The following is a 17599-nucleotide window of genomic DNA, read 5'->3' as shown; positions in this document are numbered from 1 at the left end:
GCAGTCTATGTTTGCTGGTCTGTGGCAGTTCTCCCTCTAACTCTTCAAAATGTCTGGTTTTATACCCCCAAAAACATTGGATTGTTTCAGTGGTTTTAATATTATCAAAATACTCAATTCAAGTTTGATTGAGTTTTGGTATCTTGGGGTATAATCTAAACTGATTGGCCAAATTTGAATTTGTTTTGTGGCATGGAAACCCAGCTGCCACTATTTGTTTTTACCAAGTGTCACATTATTACCTTGTTCAGGACTCTGTGTGCTTTGGCAGTCCTTGCTAGCTTTTCAACTCTCTTAAAGGTACAGTACACCCCTGCACCTTCATCACAATATTAAAGCCTCCACCCAGAGTACATTCTGTGCCTTTGGTGCCCTCTACTCCCCTTCAACTGATATTCAACATGGAATACTACTTCGGCAGCTTAAATGGGGAGGGGGGAAGAGATTGGTAGTTGATAGTTGGGAGATTTCCTTGATCATGTTTGACCTGAAGCCATGAGACTTCTTGGGGTCCAGCTTCGGTGCTGAGGACTCCCAGGGTGAACCCTTTCCAATTATATACCACTGTAGTGCCACCTCTGCTGTGTCTGCCCTTCTGCTGTGACTATACATGACAAGGGACGATGACGATACCGCCCAGGACTTTGTGAGGTATGGTTCCTTGAGTGCCATATGTCAGGCTGTTGCTTGACTGGTCAGTGAACCATTTCTCCTGATTTTTGGCACTGAACAGGTAATGCTGTCCTTCCAGTCTGTGACCTACAGGTGGCGCTATATCTTCACTGTGTCCTGAACCGTTGTATTCTTAGCATCTGCTGGTATTAATTTCTATGAACCGCAGAGACAGCTCACCCAAAATCATTCTGGTTATTTCTTTGCAGGCCAGCTGGAAACCCGAATCTTCACAGAAGGTGAGGTGGAAAGGACCTTGAGGTGTCGTGAATGGTGCGATAGAAAGGGAAGCCGAGGGAGAGCTGCAGTGTTGGGGAAAGTAATGGGGAAAGGGCAAGAGTCTATTGTATCCCCCCCACCCCAACCTACCCACCCTATCCACCCCACCCCAGTCTCTGAAGGTAAGCATGCAGGTGCAGCAGGTGACCAAAAAGGCAAATGGTATGTTGGCCTCCATAGCAAGAAGGTTCAAGTACAAGGGGAATGAATGTCTTGCTGTAAGTGTACAGGACTGTGTTGAGAAGGAGTTGGATAGAACACGTGTGACAAAAGGTATCAAAGGATATGGGGAAATGCAGCAACAGGCTGTCGAGTCAGATGATCAGCCATGATCATAATGAATAGCAGAGCAGGCTCAAGGGGCCGAATGGCCTACTCCTATTTTCTATATTTCTGTACTGAGTCTCAGTGACTACCATGAGGTAGTCTGCAAATCATCCACATCCCCATGTAACAACAAATGCACCTGTTTCAGTTGGATTATCTCTCAGTTCAGTTTCTATTAATGCTGTCAAGTGTGAGTATACAGGCTTCCTGGTACCATTATTCTGCTCCAGAATGAGAATTGCTCCTGGCTTTTGTGGATGGCATCTGTAATCATTATGATAATTAAGTGGATTATAGTGAGATAATAAATCTGAGGAATGCAGCTTAATCTGCTGAAAAGCTGTTGTCTGTTCCTGACTTCAGTATCATTACTGGCCTTTCCTCAAAAGCTTTTGTATGGGATGAATGAGACTGGCTAAATTTGGGATGAAGTTTATCAATTGGTGTGCCATGCTGAAGAACTGTGCATCATTTCGGTATTTTGGTACTCGACTTGCTGGAATCCTTGTTAATACCTTGTTGTATTATACATCCTCAAACATAATTGTCCTTCAGAAATGACATTTCCTGTTGAAGTCAAGGCTTGCATTATATAATGTTTGTAACACTTTTCTAACTCTCTAATCATGTTCCTTTCTGGTCTGCCATGCCTGAAGGTATTGTCCATGTAACAAATGGCTTGTAGTCTTGGGGTATCTGTCAAAATATGCTGTTTGCATGTTAATTCGGTAAAGAGCATGCTCTTCATTGATCTGCCCAAACTGTTGTTGACTGACAAAATTGGACATCGGTTTTCACTTCTTTATTTAGAATCCCCACAGTGTGGAAACAGGCCCTTCGGTTCAACAAGTCCACACAGACCCTCCAAAGAGTATCCCACCCACACCCATTACCCTACATTTACCCCTGACCAATCCACCCAAACCTGCACATCCCTGATCACTATGGGGCAGTTTAGCACGGCCAATCCACCCTAACCTACACATCCCTGAACACTATGGGACAATATAGCACGGCCAATCCACCCTAACCTACACAACCCTGAACACTATGGGACAATTTAGCACGGCCAATCCACCCTAACCTACACATCCCTGAACACTATGGGACAATTTAGCACGGCCAATCCACCCTAACCTACACATCCCTGAACACTATGGGACAATTTAGCACGGCCAATCCACCCTAACCTACACATCCCTGAACACTATGGGACAATTTAGCACGGCCAATCCACCCTAACCTACACATCCCTGAACACTATGGGACAATTTAGCACGGCCAATCCACCCTAACCTACACATCCCTGAACACTATGGGGTAATTTAGCACAGCCAATCCAACCTAACCTACACATCCCTGAGCACTGTGGGACAATTTAGCACAGCCATTCCAACCGAACCAACACATCCCTGAGCACTGTGGGACAATTTAGCACAGCCATTCCAACCGAACCAACACATCCCTGAACGCTATGGGACAATTTAGCACGGCCAATCCACCCTAACCTGCACATCCCTGAACTATAAGAGACAATTTAGCACGGCCAATCCACCCTAACCTACACATCTCTGAACACTATGGGACAATTTAGCACGGCCAATCCACCCTAACCTACACATCCCTGAACACAATAGCACAATTTAGCACGGCCAATCCACCCTAACCTGCACATCCCTGAACACTATGGAACAATGTAGCACGGCCAATCCACCCTAACCTGCACATCCCTGAACACTATGGGACAATTTAGCACGGCCATTCGACCCTAACCTACACATCCCTGAACATTATGGAACAATTTAGCACGGCCAATCCACCCTAACCTGCACATCCCTGAACACTATGGGACAATTTAGCACGGCCAATCCACCCTAACCTACACATCCCTGAACACTATGGGACAATTTAGCACGGCCAATCCACCCAAACCTACACATCCCTGAACACTATGGGACAATTTAGCACGGCCAATCCACCCTAACCTACACATCCCTGAACACTATGGGACAATTTAGCACGGCCAATCCACCCTAACCTACACATCCCTGAACACTATGGGACAATTTAGCACGGCCAATCCACCCTAACCTACACATCCCTGAACACTATGGGACAATTTAGCACGGCCAATCCACCCTAACCTGCACATCCCTGAACACTATGGGACAATTTAGCACGGCCAATCCACCCTAACCTACACATCCCTGAACACTGTGGGACAATTTAGCACGGCCAATCCACCCTAACCTGCACACCCCTGAACACTATGGGATAATTTAGCACGGCCAATCCACCCTAACCTGCACATCTTTTGGACTGTGGGTGGAAACTGGAGAAAATGCACGCAGACGCAGGGAGAACGTGCAAACTCCACACAGGCAGTCACCCGAGGCTGGTATCGAACCCAGGTCCCTCGTGCTGTGAGGCAGCAGCGTTAACCACTGAGCCACATTCAGTCATAGTTCTCCATTTTATTTGTTAGTTATTACCAGTCCCGAGCATCACTTTGTTAGTTCTGTTACTGTGATATGACCCGCATTTTACCATGGTGTCTAACTAAAGTTTCCCCTTTTCTGATAGTTGATTTGGATTTTTTTTCTTGGTGTGTATAATGGATGGGTTTAGCACCTTATTTCAGAGGTATGCAGTATTCCTGCTTAAATTTACCCAAGACTCTGAATAACCTTGGAAATTCTCGTTGAATTCTTGTCTTCCATTCCTCTCTTGGAACATTGTATCCACTGTCTCTCATTGACCAAGCTGAATTCTACTTGGTAGTGAGGGGTTCTGGTCTTTCAGTGCATGGAGAGGCTTGCTGATTCCTCGTCTTTATGACTTTCTCGTTTTCCCTCGATTGCTCCATAGAGGCCGGTATCCGTCACCACGTCACCCTTTATTTACATGTGCACAGCACATGGACTCTAACTCAGATATGGACAATGTGTACCAGACCGTAGCCTGACTCTTGCACCAGGAGCATTTTGGAAGAAAGTCCTCCTCTTTTTTTCAGGCAGCAGTGGTATTGAGGCTGCATCCATCCCAAGCTCTGAGGATTCTACGATGCTGGACAGAGGGGGAGAGCCCACAGTTTCTGACCACCTTTCTGGCTGTTCAGAGGGGCAGGGTATGTCTTGCTGCTGCCACGTTTGTGAGGGAGCAGCTCTCATGTGACCACATGTTCAGGATGGCTTCACCTACCTCAATCTTGTGTGTCACGGAATCTGACCTCGTGTTAACCTCGCATCACACTCATGCAGGAGCCGTTCCCATGGTTTTGACACCAAAGTTTGTCCCCGCTCTCACTTGGAGGAGGCATGTGGCCGGCATTGGTGTTCCTGATGCCATTTCAGCCTCCCACCAGCAGGTGCTGGAATATAAGGTCGAACCTGGTGTTGCGTCTTCTCTCCATCAGCACCCTGCTGCAGTTATTCCTGTAATTAAACACCAACAGGGACAGTTTGGTATAGAGTGAAGCTGTAGGCGGCTTCTTTAAGCCAGCCTTAAATGTTTGGACTGCTGTTTCCACCAAACCATTGGATGATGGATTGTATGGAGCTGTCCTGATATGCTGAATGCCATTAGGAAATGTTCAGATTCCCTGCTGTTAAATGATGTCCCATTGCCATGTTCAGTGTTTCCGGGCGTCCATGTACCGTGATCGATGCCCACGTATCACCCCTGAGTTTGATGAATGAACTCTATACACATGCACACACTTTGTCTTGGGCTGAACAAATGGGCTCCAGAATGACCCAAGGACAGTAACCAAAACCAGGGTTTTCCTGGCCATTCCCACAAATGTGAGGGAGCCACTGGCGGTAATGTCTATCCTTGTTGGTACTCTGAGCACTGCCCTGCCAATGCAGCTATGTCGCTATCCAGTCCAGGCCACCAGACATAACCTGTCTCCAGCATCTTCATCTTGGAAACCCTTGGATAACCCTGGTGGAATTCAGCCAGTAACTGGTGGTGACCTTTGCTTGGGACAAGCACTTTTGCGCCTCGTAATAATATGCTGTTCTCTGCCATGATCTGATCTCGGTGGGTGCAGAAAGGTTTCAGTCCTGGTTGTGATGGCCATTCCGTTTCCCCCATCACCACCAGCTGGTTTAGTTTTGTGTCCACAGTCGGATGTTGTCAGCGGTGACCAGAATGGTGTCCAGAAAGTTCACAACGCACCCTTCCAGGAGAGGCACCAGTGGTGGGGTACCTGCCGGTGGGAGGAAGCTCAAGGCACCTATGTTTGCCACGTGGGCTCTAAGGCAATGTTCCAACTTGTAATTGTACACACAGAGGATGAGGGCCCACCACTGAATTTGATCAGAAGATATGGGTGGCATGGCCCTGTCTTCTTTCATAGCCCTGGCAGGGGTTTGTAGTCCGTTACTGTTACAAATAGACGTCGGTAAAGGTATTGGTGGAACTTTCTCACTCCAAAGCTGATTGACAAACGTCCCTTCTCTGTCTGGGGTGTCAGTCAGATGGAATGGTATTGAGCATTCCTATCCATTGGCCCACTGCTGAGCCAACATTACCCGAAGGCATCGCATGTCAGCAATACCTCTTGTTTGGGATTGTAGTGGTCCAATACGTTAGACGATGATAAGCTACTTTTTCACTTCCTGAAAGGCTACTTTGAGTCATGACGATGTACAGCACGGAAACACACCCTTCAGTCCAACTTGTCCACGCTCATCAGATAAGTTAAATTAATCTAGTCCCACCTGCCAGCACCCGGCCCATATCCCTCCAAACCCTTCCTATTCATATACCCATCCAGATGCCTTTTAAATGTTGTAATTGTACCGGCCCATTCCATACACGTACCACCCTCTGTGTGAAAACTGTGTCGCTTAGGTATTTTTTATATCTTTTGCCTCTCACCCTCAGCCTATGCCCTCTAGTTCTGGACTTCCCCATACAGGGGAAAAGACCCTGTCTATTTATCCTATCCATGCCCCTCATGGTTTTATAAACGTCTGTAAGGTCACCCCTCAGCCTCCAACACTCCAGGGAAAGTAGCCCCAGCCTATCCTTGGCTACACGACCGTTTCCAATAGCAGGTGTAAGGGTGCCAAGGTCGAGGCCAGGTTACATATGAATCTCCTGTAATAAAGAAAGACCAAAGCTCCAGTATAGACGTGGGAGCCAGGGCACCTTCAATCGTCCTCCGTTTCTCTTCCAACAGATATTACCTGGTCTTGTTGACACTGTAGCCCAAGTAGGTCACTTGGGGTGCCTGGAACACACATTTTCCCTTCTAAGGTGGACACCTGCCTGGGAGAACTGTTTAAGCGCGACATTCAAGTTCTTTAAGTGCTTTCTATTGGTCTTCCCAGTTATTAGCACATCATCCAAACAGATGGCACCCTGGGGTAGCCCTTGTAAAACTTTTCTCCATTGTCCACTGGAAAAGAGAGCAGGCTGATGGTACTCCAAATGACAGTCTTGTATGTTAGATATAAATTGTGGTATACTTCTGGGACTCCTCATTTAGTGCCAGTTACAGGTAGGCATGGCTGATGTCCAGCTTCATGAAGAACAGCCAGCCGCTCCCCACCAGTTTTGTGTACAAGTCCTCGATACGAGGGACTGGCCATTTAAAGAGCTGCGAGAGGTGGTTTGCTGCTTGCTTGGCAAACTGACCTGTCGGCCTTCACAATCGATACGGCTGGTGCTGCCCATTCTGCAAACCGGTTTAATGATTCCTTTACTTCCCAGCCTCTGGCTTCTGCCTCGACGTTTGCACACAAGGCAAATGGCACTGGGTGGGTCTTGCAGAACTATGGGGTTGCAGACTGGGCGGTCTGCAAGGTGGCCTTGGCTCCTGTGATAGTCCCGAGACCTTTGTGAACAACTTCCAGGTATCTAATTGGGACTTCCCTCACACTGGATCCAATCACGGTGAACCGTCCTCAACCAACTTCACCCCATCCAGCAGAGGCCCGAGCCTTTTACTATAAGCACCAGATGCTTCTCAGAAAAACCCGGAACCGAAGTGGTGCCCTTCATCTGCAAAGATTCTCTGGTACAAGTTCTCAGCCTGGACAGGTTCTTATCCAAACCTAACGGTTGGAGTCCAGAACGAATGTTGTTAAAGACTGGTTCTGCAATCAGTCTCACTGGTATCGACTTCCATCAGTTCTCTTAAACTGGGACTGCTGTTTCCAGAGTTCCAACTTATGGCATCTAAGCCATTTTCGAATTGTTATGGCAATGGTAACTTTTCAACTGAAGCTGCCCTTTAAATACCAGAGATTAGACAGAGAGCAGCGATTAGTTTTCTAGTCAGAATTTTATTTCACTTGTGCATCATTAAACTCCCAACACCATTGATAACTGGTAGCTGAAAATGTGTTGCTGGAAAAGTGCAGCAGGTCAGGCAGCATCCAAGGAGCAGGAGAATCGATGTTTCAGACATGAGAAGGGCTCATGCCCGAAACGTCGATTCTCCTGCTCCTTGGATGCTGCCTGACCTGCTGCGCTTTTCCAACAACACATTTTCAGCTCTGATATCAAGCATCTGCAGTCCTCACTTCCTCCATTGATAACCGGTAGTTACACACACACCACAGTCAAGTGCTGACACCCCCTATCATCCCTGACTGAGCATACAACCATCAACTGTTCTGGTTCCTTTTGGTTTAGGCCAGAGCAAGTTCACCAATACCAGATATCCCATTTTTCTTTTTAATATAAAACGAAGAAGGTGTAAGCATAATGGAAAAACAAACCAAAAACGCGCAGTGACAACACATTGGGTTCGGAACACTGCCATCTTAATCAATGACTGTACCACAATTCCAGCAGGCGAGTGAAAACATCTTTCAGATATTTGTGTACCACTGTGCATATCCCACAAACAGCGAGGGGCACATTGTGATGTTTCACAATATTACAGCAGCGAGTTTACACTGATAGTGATTCACAGCCCGGTGTAAGGCCTTTGAGATGTGATGAATGCTTTGATAGAAACATAAGTCATATTAGCAATGTCTCTGTGGGTAATGGATTATCTCAGTGCTGAGTCAGAATGTTGTGGGTTTGAGATTCAAACTTGAGATTCCAACTCGAACAAGCTGCAGATACGCCTCACCAGGTTTTGTGGGAGCACCGCACTGTTGGACGGTCAGTACTGAGGGAGTGCCGCACTGTCGGTGGGTCAGTACTGAGGGAGTGCCGCACTGTCGGAGGGTCAGTGCTGAGGAAGTGCCGCACTGTCGGTGGGTCAGTGCTGAGGGAGCGCTGCACTGTCAGAGGGTCAGTGCTGAGGGAGCGCCGCACTGTCGGAGGGTCAGCGCTGAGGGAGTGCCGTACTGTCGGAGGGTCAGCGCTGAGGGAGTGCCGTACTGTCGGAGGGTCAGCGCTGAGGGAGTGCCGCACTGTCGGAGGGTCAGTGCTGAGGGAGTGCCGCACTGTCGGAGGGTCAGTGCTGAGGGATTGCAGCACTGTCGGAGGGGTAATACGAGGGAGTGCAGCACTGTCGGAGGGGCAATACTGAGGAGTGCCACACTGTCGGAGGTTCAGTACTGAGGGATTGCAGCACTTTCGGGGGGTCAGTGCTGAGGGATTGCAGCATTGTCGGAGGGGCAATACGAGGGAGTGCAGCACTGTCGGAGGGGTAATACGAGGGAGTGCAGCACTGTCGGAGGGGTAATACGAGGGAGTGCAGCACTGTCGGAGGGGCAATACTGAGGGAGTGCAGCACTGTCAGAGGGGCAGGACTGAGGGAGCGCGGCACTGTTAGACCGTCAGTACTGAGGGAGTACCACATTGTCGGAAGATCAGTGCTGAGGGAGTGCTGGATTGTCGGAGTGTCAGTACTGATGGAGAGCTGCACTGTCGAAGGCTCAGTGCTGATGAGCATTGCACTATTGGAGGGTCAGTACTGAGGGAGTGCAGGACTGTCGGAGGGTCAGTACTGAGGGAGTGCAGCACTGTCGGAGGGTCAGTACTGAGGGAGTGCAGCACTGTCGGAGGGTCAGTACGGAGGGAGTGCAGCACTGTCAGAGGGTCAGTACGGAGGGAGTGCAGCACTGTCGGAGGGTCAGTGCTGAGGGAGCCCCATACTGTCGGAGGGTCAGTGCTGAGGGAGCGCCGCACTGTCGGAGGGTCAGTGCTGAGGGAGGGCCGCACTGTCGGAGGGTCAGTGCTGAGGGAATGGGCACTGTCGGAGGGTCAGTGCTGAGGGAGCCCCACACTGTCGGAGGGTCAGTGCTGAGGGAGGACCGCACTGTCGGAGGTGCAGTGCTGAGGGAGTGGGCACTGTCGGAGGGTCAGTGCTGAGGGAGTGCCGCACTGTCGGAGGGTCAGTGCTGAGGGAGCCCCACACTGTCGGAGGGTCAGTGCTGAGGGAGCCCCACGCTGTCGGAGGTTCAGTACTGAGGGATTGCAGCACTTTCGGAGGGGCAATACGAGGGAGTGCCGCACTGTCGGAGGGTCAGTGCTGAGGGAGTGCCGCACTGTCGGAGGGTCAGTGCTGAGGGAGTGCCGCACTGTCGGAGGGTCAGTGCTGAGGGAGTGCCGCACTGTCGGAGGGTCAGTGCTGAGGGAGTGCCGCACTGTCGGAGGGTCAGTGCTGAGGGAGTGCCGCACTGTCGGAGGGTCAGTGCTGAGGGAGTGCCGCACTGTCGGAGGGTCAGTGCTGAGGGAGTGCCGCACTGTCGGAGGGTCAGTGCTGAGGGAGGGCCGCACTGTCGGAGGGTCAGTGCTGAGGGAGGGCCGCACTGTCGGAGGGTCAGTGCTGAGGGAGGGCCGCACTGTCGGAGGGTCAGTGCTGAGGGAGGGCCGCACTGTCGGAGGGTCAGTGCTGAGGGATTGCAGCACTGTCGGAGGGTCAGTGCTGAGGGAGGGCCGCACTGTCGGAGGGTCAGTGCTGAGGGAGGGCCGCACTGTGGGAGGGTCAGTGCTGAGGGAGTGCCGCACTGTCGGAGGGTCAGTGCTGAGGGAGGGCCACACTGTGGGAGGGTCAGTGCTGAGGGAGGGCCGCACTGTCGGAGGGTCAGTGCTGAGGGAGGGCCGCACTGTCGGAGGGGCAATACGAGGGAGTGCAGCACTGTCGGAGGGGTAATACGAGGGAGTGCAGCACTGTCGGAGGTTCAGTACTGAGGGATTGCAGCACTTTCGGGGGGTCAGTGCTGAGGGATTGCAGCACTGTCGGAGGGGCAATACAAGGGAGTGCAGCACTGTCGGAGGGGTAATACGAGGGAGTGCAGCACTGTCGGAGGGGCAATACTGAGGGAGTGCCGCACTGTCGGAGGGTCAGTACTGAAGGAGTGCAGCACTGTCGGAGGGTCAATACTGAGGGAGTGCAGCACTGTCGGAGGGTCAGTGCTGAGGGAGTCCCGTACTGTCGGAGGGTCAGTGCTGAGGGAGCGCCGCACTGTCGGAGGGTCAGTGCTGAGGGAGGGCCGCACTGTCGGAGGGTCAGTGCTGAGGGAGCGCCGCACTGTCGGAGGGTCAGTGCTGAGGGAATGGGCACTGTCGGAGGGTCAGTGCTGAGGGAGAGCCGCACTGTCGGAGGGTCAGTGCTGAGGGAATGGGCACTGTCGGAGGGTCAGTGCTGAGGGAATGGGCACTGTCGGAGGGTCAGTACTGAGGGAGGGCAGCACTGTCGGAGGGTCAGTACTGAGGGAGTGCAGCACTGTCGGAGGGTCAATACTGAAGGAGTGCAGCACTGTCGGAGGGTCAATACTGAGGGAGTGCAGCACTGTCGGAGGGTCAGTGCTGAGGGAGTCCGGTACTGTCGGAGGGTCAGTGCTGAGGGAGCGCCGCACTGTCGGAGGGTCAGTGCTGAGAGAGGGCCGCACTGTCGGAGGGTCAGTGCTGAGGGAATGGGCACTGTCGGAGGGTCAGTGCTGAGGGAGAGCCGCACTGTCGGAGGGTCAGTGCTGAGGGAATGGGCACTGTCGGAGGGTCAGTGCTGAGGGAATGGGCACTGTCGGAGGGTCAGTACTGAGGGAGGGCAGCACTGTCGGAGGGTCAGTACTGAGGGAGTGCAGCACTGTCGGAGGGTCAGTGCTGAGGGCGGGGAGGGTCAGTGCTGAGGGAGCGCCGCACTGTCGGAGGGGTAATACAAGGGAGTGCAGCACTGTCGGAGGGGCAATACTGAGGGAGTGCCGCACTGTCGGAGGGTCAGTGCTGAGGGAGTGCAGCACTGTCGGAGGGTCAGTACTGAGGGAGTGCAGCACTGTCTGAGGGTCAGTGCTGAGGGAGCCCCGTACTGTCGGAGGGTCAGTGCTGAGGGAGTCCCGTACTGTCGGAGGGTCAGTGCTGAGGGAGCGCCGCACTGTCGGAGGGTCAGTGCTGAGGGAGGGCTGCAATGTCGGAGGGTCAGTGCTGAGGGATTGCAGCACTGTCGGAGGGTCAGTGCTGAGGGAGGGCCGCACTGTCGGAGGGTCAGTGCTGAGGGAGGGCCGCACTGTGGGAGGGTCAGTGCTGAGGGAGGGCTGCAATGTCGGAGGGTCAGTGCTGAGGGATTGCAGCACTGTCGGAGGGTCAGTGCTGAGGGAGGGCCGCACTGTCGGAGGGTCAGTGCTGAGGGAGGGCCGCACTGTGGGAGGGTCAGTGCTGAGGGAGTGCCGCACTGTCGGAGGGTCAGTGCTGAGGGAGGGCCACACTGTGGGAGGGTCAGTGCTGAGGGAGCGCCGCACTGTCGGAGGGTCAGTGCTGAGGGAGGGCTGCAATGTCGGAGGGTCAGTGCTAAGGGAATGGGCACTGTCGGAGGGTCAGTGCTGAGGGAGGGCAGCACTGTCGGAGGGGCAATACTGAGGGAGTGCCGCACTGTCGGAGGGTCAGTACTGAGGGAGGGCCGCACTGTCGGAGGGTCAGTGCTGAGGGAGGGCTGCACTGTCGGAGGGTCAGTACTGAGGGAGGGCCGCACTGTCGGAGGGTCAGTACTGAGGGAGGGCCGCACTGTCGGAGGGTCAGTGCTGAGGGAGGGCTGCACTGTCGGAGGGTCAGTACTGAGGGAGGGCCGCACTGTCGGAGGGTCAGTGCTGAGGGAGTGCCGCACTGTCGGAGGTTCAGTACTGAGGGAGGGCCGCACTGTCGGAGGGTCAGTGCTGAGGGAGGGCTGCACTGTCGGAGGGTCAGTACTGAGGGAGCGCCGCACTGTCGGAGGGTCAGTGCTGAGGGAGCGCCGCACTGTCGGAGGGTCAGTGCTGAGGGAGGGCTGCACTGTCGGAGGGTCAGTACTGAGGGAGCGCCGCACTGTCGGAGGGTCAGTACTGAGGGAGCGCCGCACTGTCGGAGGGTCAGTGCTGAGGGAGGGCCGCACTGTCGGAGGGTCAGTGCTGAGGGAGTGCCGCACTATTGAAGGGTCAGTGCTGAGGGAGGGCCGCACTGTCGGAGGGTCAGTGCTGAGGGAGGGCCGCACTGTCGGAGGGTCAGTGCTGAGGGAGCGCCGCACTGCTGTTGTCTGTGGTGATGCATAACATTAGTTTATGTCCAAAGTTCTGAAGTGAATGCAATGATGACATGGCGATATTTGGAAGGCAGATGTATATGGCTTCTCTCCTGTGTTTTTGTCATCTTGTATTACTGTTGAAAATGAAATAATCTCTGTTCACTCCGTACATGACTGTTTGCAGAGACCTGCTGGGTGCCAAGTGTTTATTGCATTTTTATCCATTCCCGCGTGTGAGTGATGTTCTCCTCAGTCTCCTGAGCTAGCTTGTAAAACTCTGTGGTGGTCTCGGGTGTTGTTTACTAAAGGTCTCTTTTTTTCTCTCTAGCCATTAGGAATTGGAGATGAGCCCATCCTCTATATTGATTCAATTGAGGAAGAGGGGACCTATCTCAGGCGTGTAAGCTTCTTTGTCAGCAGGGAGCTGAAAATATTTGGTGTAAGACTAATTGTTTCTTGCCGTGGTACTTAACAGCACGTAAAGCTACTGCTATCACTGAACTGATGTTTCTCGCATCTCCCCCTCAGTCCGGTTACAATCCAGGCAACAAGTATACACTGAGAATCTGGCTGCACTACTCCATGAGCCAATGCACAGGAACAGGAAGAAGCCAGTCAACGTTTTGAGGCTATTCCACCATTTAATACAATCCTCGCTGAAGGAACACTTCATTGTGTTTTGCTCACCCTATCCCCGTAACAGTTTAAATAATTAGGAACAAGAAATCTTGACAGCCTCTAAACACACTCAAACATTCCGAGCCCTCTTATGGTGGAAGTTTCCAGTTGGGCCCCCAGAAATGCATGGCATGCCTGTTACTTTTAAATTGGATGGAATGTATGCTGCACTGTCACGGGGTCAGACTGAGGGAATGCTGCACTGTCACGGGGTCAGACTGAGGGAATGCTGCACTGTCACGGGGTCAGACTGAGGGAATGCTGCACTGTCACGGGGGCCGGACTGAGGGAATGCTGCACTGTCACGGGGGCCGGACTGAGGGAATGCTGCACTGTCACGGGGGCCAGACTGAGGGCTGCACTGTCACGGGGTCAGACTGAGGGAATGCTGCATTGTCACGGGGTCAGACTGAGGGAATGCTGCACTGTCACGGGGGCCAGACTGAGGGAATGCTGCACTGTCACGGGGTCAGACTGAGGGAATGCTGCACTGTCACGGGGGCCGGACTGAGGGAATGCTGCATTGTCACGGGGTCAGACTGAGGGAATGTTGCACTGTCACAGGGTCAGACTGAGGGAATGCTGCACTGTCACGGGGGCCGGACTGAGGGCTGCACTGTCACGGGGTCAGACTGAGGGAATGCTGCACTGTCACGGGGTCAGACTGAGGGAATGCTGCACTGTCACGGGGGCCGGACTGAGGGCTGCACTGTCACGGGGTCAGACTGAGGGCTGCACTGTCACGGTGTCAGACTGAGGGAATGCTGCATTGTCACGGGGTCAGACTGAGGGAATGCTGCACTGTCACGGGGGCCGGACTGAGGGAATGCTGCACTGTCACGGGGGCCGGACTGAGGGAATGCTGCACTGTCACGGGGGCCGGACTGAGGGAATGTTGCACTGTCACGGGGGCCGGACTGAGGGCTGCACTGTCACGGGGTCAGACTGAGGGAATGCTGCATTGTCACGGGGTCAGACTGAGGGAATGCTGCACTGTCACGGGGTCAGACTGAGGGAATGCTGCACTGTCACGGGGGCCGGACTGAGGGAATGCTGCACTGTCACGGGGGCCGGACTGAGGGAATGCTGCACTGTCACGGGGGCCGGACTGAGGGCTGCACTGTCACGGTGTCAGATTGAGGGAATGCTGCATTGTCACGGGGTCAGACTGAGGGAATGTTGCACTGTCACGGGGGCCGGACTGAGGGAATGTTGCACTGTCACGGGGGCCGGACTGAGGGCTGCACTGTCACGGTGTCAGACTGAGGGAATGCTGCACTGTCACGGGGGCCGGACTGAGGGAATGCTGCACTGTCACGGGGGCCGGACTGAGGGCTGCACTGTCACGGTGTCAAACTGAGGGAATGCTGCACTGTCACGGGGGCCGGACTGAGGGAATGCTGCACTGTCACGGGGTCAGACTGAGGGAATGTTGCACTGTCACGGGGGCCGGACTGAGGGCTGCACTGTCACGGGGTCAGACTGAGGGAATGCTGCACTGTCACGAGGGCTGGACTGAGGGCTGCACTGTCACGGGGGCCGGACTGAGGGAATGCTGCACTGTCACGGGGTCAGACTGAGGGAATGCTGCACTGTCACGGGGGCCGGACTGAGGGAATGCTGCATTGTCACGGGGTCAGACTGAGGGAATGCTGCATTGTCACGGGGTCAGACTGAGGGAATGCTGCACTGTCACGGGGTCCGGACTGAGGGCTGCACTGTCACGGGGTCAGACTGAGGGAATGCTGCACTGTCACGGGGGCCGGACTGAGGGAATGCTGCACTGTCACGGGGTCAGACTGAGGGAATGCTGCACTGTCACGGGGTCAGACTGAGGGAATGCTGCACTGTCACGGGGGCCGGACTGAGGGAATGCTGCATTGTCACGGGGTCAGACTGAGGGAATGCTGCACTGTCACGGGGTCCGGACTGAGGGCTGCACTGTCACGGGGTCCGGACTGAGGGAATGCTGCACTGTCACGGGGTCCGGACTGAGGGAATGCTGCACTGTCACGGGGTCCGGACTGAGGGAATGCTGCACTGTCACGGGGTCCGGACTGAGGGAATGCTGCACTGTCACGGGGTCAGACTGAGGGAATGCTGCACTGTCACGGGGTCCGGACTGAGGGAATGCTGCACTGTCACGGGGTCAGACTGAGGGAATGCTGCACTGTCACGAGGTCCAGACTGAGGGAATGCTGCACTGTCACGGGGGCCGGACTGAGGGCTGCACTGTCACGGGGTCAGACTGAGGGAATGCTGCACTGTCACGAGGTCCAGACTGAGGGAATGCTGCACTGTCACGGTGTCAGACTGAGGGAATGCTGCACTGTCACGGGGTCAGACTGAGGGAATGCTGCAATGTCACGGGGTCCGGACTGAGGGAATGCTGCACTGTCACGGGGTCCGGACTGAGTGAATGCTGCACTGTCACGGGGTCCGGACTGAGGGAATTCTGCACTGTCACGGGGGCCGGACTGAGGGAATGCTGCACTGTCACAGGGACCGGACTGAGGGAATGCTGCACTGTCACGGGGTCCGGACTGAGGGAATTCTGCACTGTCACGGGGGCTGGACTGAGGGAATGCTGAACTGTTACGGGGGCCGGACTGAGGGCTGCACTGTCACGGGGTCAGACTGAGGGCTGCACTGTCACGGGGTCAGACTGAGGGAATGCTGCACTGTCACGGGGGCCGGACTGAGGGAATGCTGCACTGTCACGGGGTCCGGACTGAGGGCTGGACTGTCACGGGGTCAGACTGAGGGAATGCTGCACTGTCACAGGGTCAGACTGAGGGCTGCACTGTCACAGGGTCAGACTGAGGGAATGCTGCACTGTCACGGGGTCAGACTGCGGGAATTCTGCACTGTCACGGGGGCCGGACTGAGGGAATGCTGAACTGTCACGGGGGCCGGACTGAGGGAATGCTGAACTGTCACGGGGGCCGGACTGAGGGAATGCTGCACTGTCACGGGGTCAGACTGAGGGAATGCTGCACTGTCACGGGGTCAGACTGAGGGAATGCTGCACTGTCACGGGGGCTGGACTGAGGGCTGCACTGTCACGGGGTCAGACTGAGGGAATGTTGCACTGTCACGGGGGCCGGACTGAGGGCTGCACTGTCACGGTGTCAGACTGAGGGAATGCTGCATTGTCACGGGGTCAGACTGAGGGAATGCTGCACTGTCACGGGGGCCGGACTGAGGGCTGCACTGTCACGGTGTCAGACTGAGGGAATGCTGCATTGTCACGGGGTCAGACTGAGGGAATGCTGCACTGTCACGGGGTCCGGACTGAGGGCTGCACTGTCACGGGGTCAGACTGAGGGAATGTTGCACTGTCACGGGGTCCGGACTGAGGGAATGCTGCACTGTCACGGGGTCAGACTGAGGGAATGCTGCACTGTCACGGGGTCCGGACTGAGGGAATGCTGCACTGTCACGGAGTCCGGACTGAGGGAATGCTGCACTGTCACGGGGCCCGGACTGAGGGAATGCTGCACTGTCACGGGGCCCGGACTGAGGGAATGCTGCACTGTCACGGGGTCAGACTGAGGGAATGCTGCACTGTCACGGGGGCCGGACTGAGGGAATGCTGCACTGTCACGGGGTCAGACTGAGGGAATGCTGCACTGTCACGGGGTCAGACTGAGGGAATGCTGCACTGTCACGGGGTCAGACTGAGGGAATGCTGCACTGTCACGGGGTCAGACTGAGGGAATGCTGCACTGTCACGGGGGCCGGACTGAGGGCTGCACTGTCACGGGGGCTGGACTGAGGGAATGCTGCACTGTCACAGTGTCCGAACTAAGGGAATGCTACACTGTCACAGGGTCTGGACTGAGGGAATGCTGCACTGGCACAGGGTCAGACGGAGGGAATGTGGCACTGTCACAGGGGCCGGACTGAGGGAATGCTGCACTGTTGGAGGGTCAGTGCTGAGGGAGGGCCGTACTGTCGGAGGGTCAGTGCTGAGGGAGTGCCGCACTGTCGGAGGGTCAGTGCTGAGGGAGAACCGCACTGTCGGAGGGTCAGTGCTGAGGGAGGGCCGCACTGTCGGAGGGTCAGTGCTGAGGGAGGGCCGCACTGTCGGAGGGTCAGTGCTGAGGGAGGCCGCACTGTCGGAGGGTCAGTGCTGAGGGAGTGCCGCACTGTCGGAGGGTCAGTGCTGAGCGAGGGCCGCACTGTCGGAGGGTCAGTGCTGAGCGAGGGCCGCACTGTCGGAGGGTCAGT

The 17599-nt window shown here is 54.6% G+C and overlaps 1 protein-coding gene across 1 annotated transcript in view; it reads left to right on the top strand.

Annotated features, from left to right (window-relative positions):
• Positions 1 to 830: 830 nt before the first annotated feature.
• LOC122547517 (uncharacterized) overlaps positions 831 to 17599 on the top strand; it is a 117113-nt gene continuing 100344 nt past the window's right edge. The window contains exons 1-2 of the mRNA XM_087981717.1: positions 831 to 911; positions 13017 to 13127. Coding sequence (XP_087837843.1) covers positions 831 to 911; positions 13017 to 13127 — 192 coding nt within the window. The remainder of the gene's footprint in view (positions 912 to 13016; positions 13128 to 17599) is intronic.

This window comes from Chiloscyllium plagiosum, unplaced genomic scaffold, assembly GCF_037043375.1.
Source record: "Chiloscyllium plagiosum isolate Xiang-an unplaced genomic scaffold, Cpla_swu_hap1 HiC_scaffold_40, whole genome shotgun sequence".
Classification (NCBI taxonomy): domain Eukaryota; kingdom Metazoa; phylum Chordata; class Chondrichthyes; order Orectolobiformes; family Hemiscylliidae; genus Chiloscyllium; species Chiloscyllium plagiosum.
This window is presented reverse-complemented; position numbering and strand designations above follow the sequence as displayed.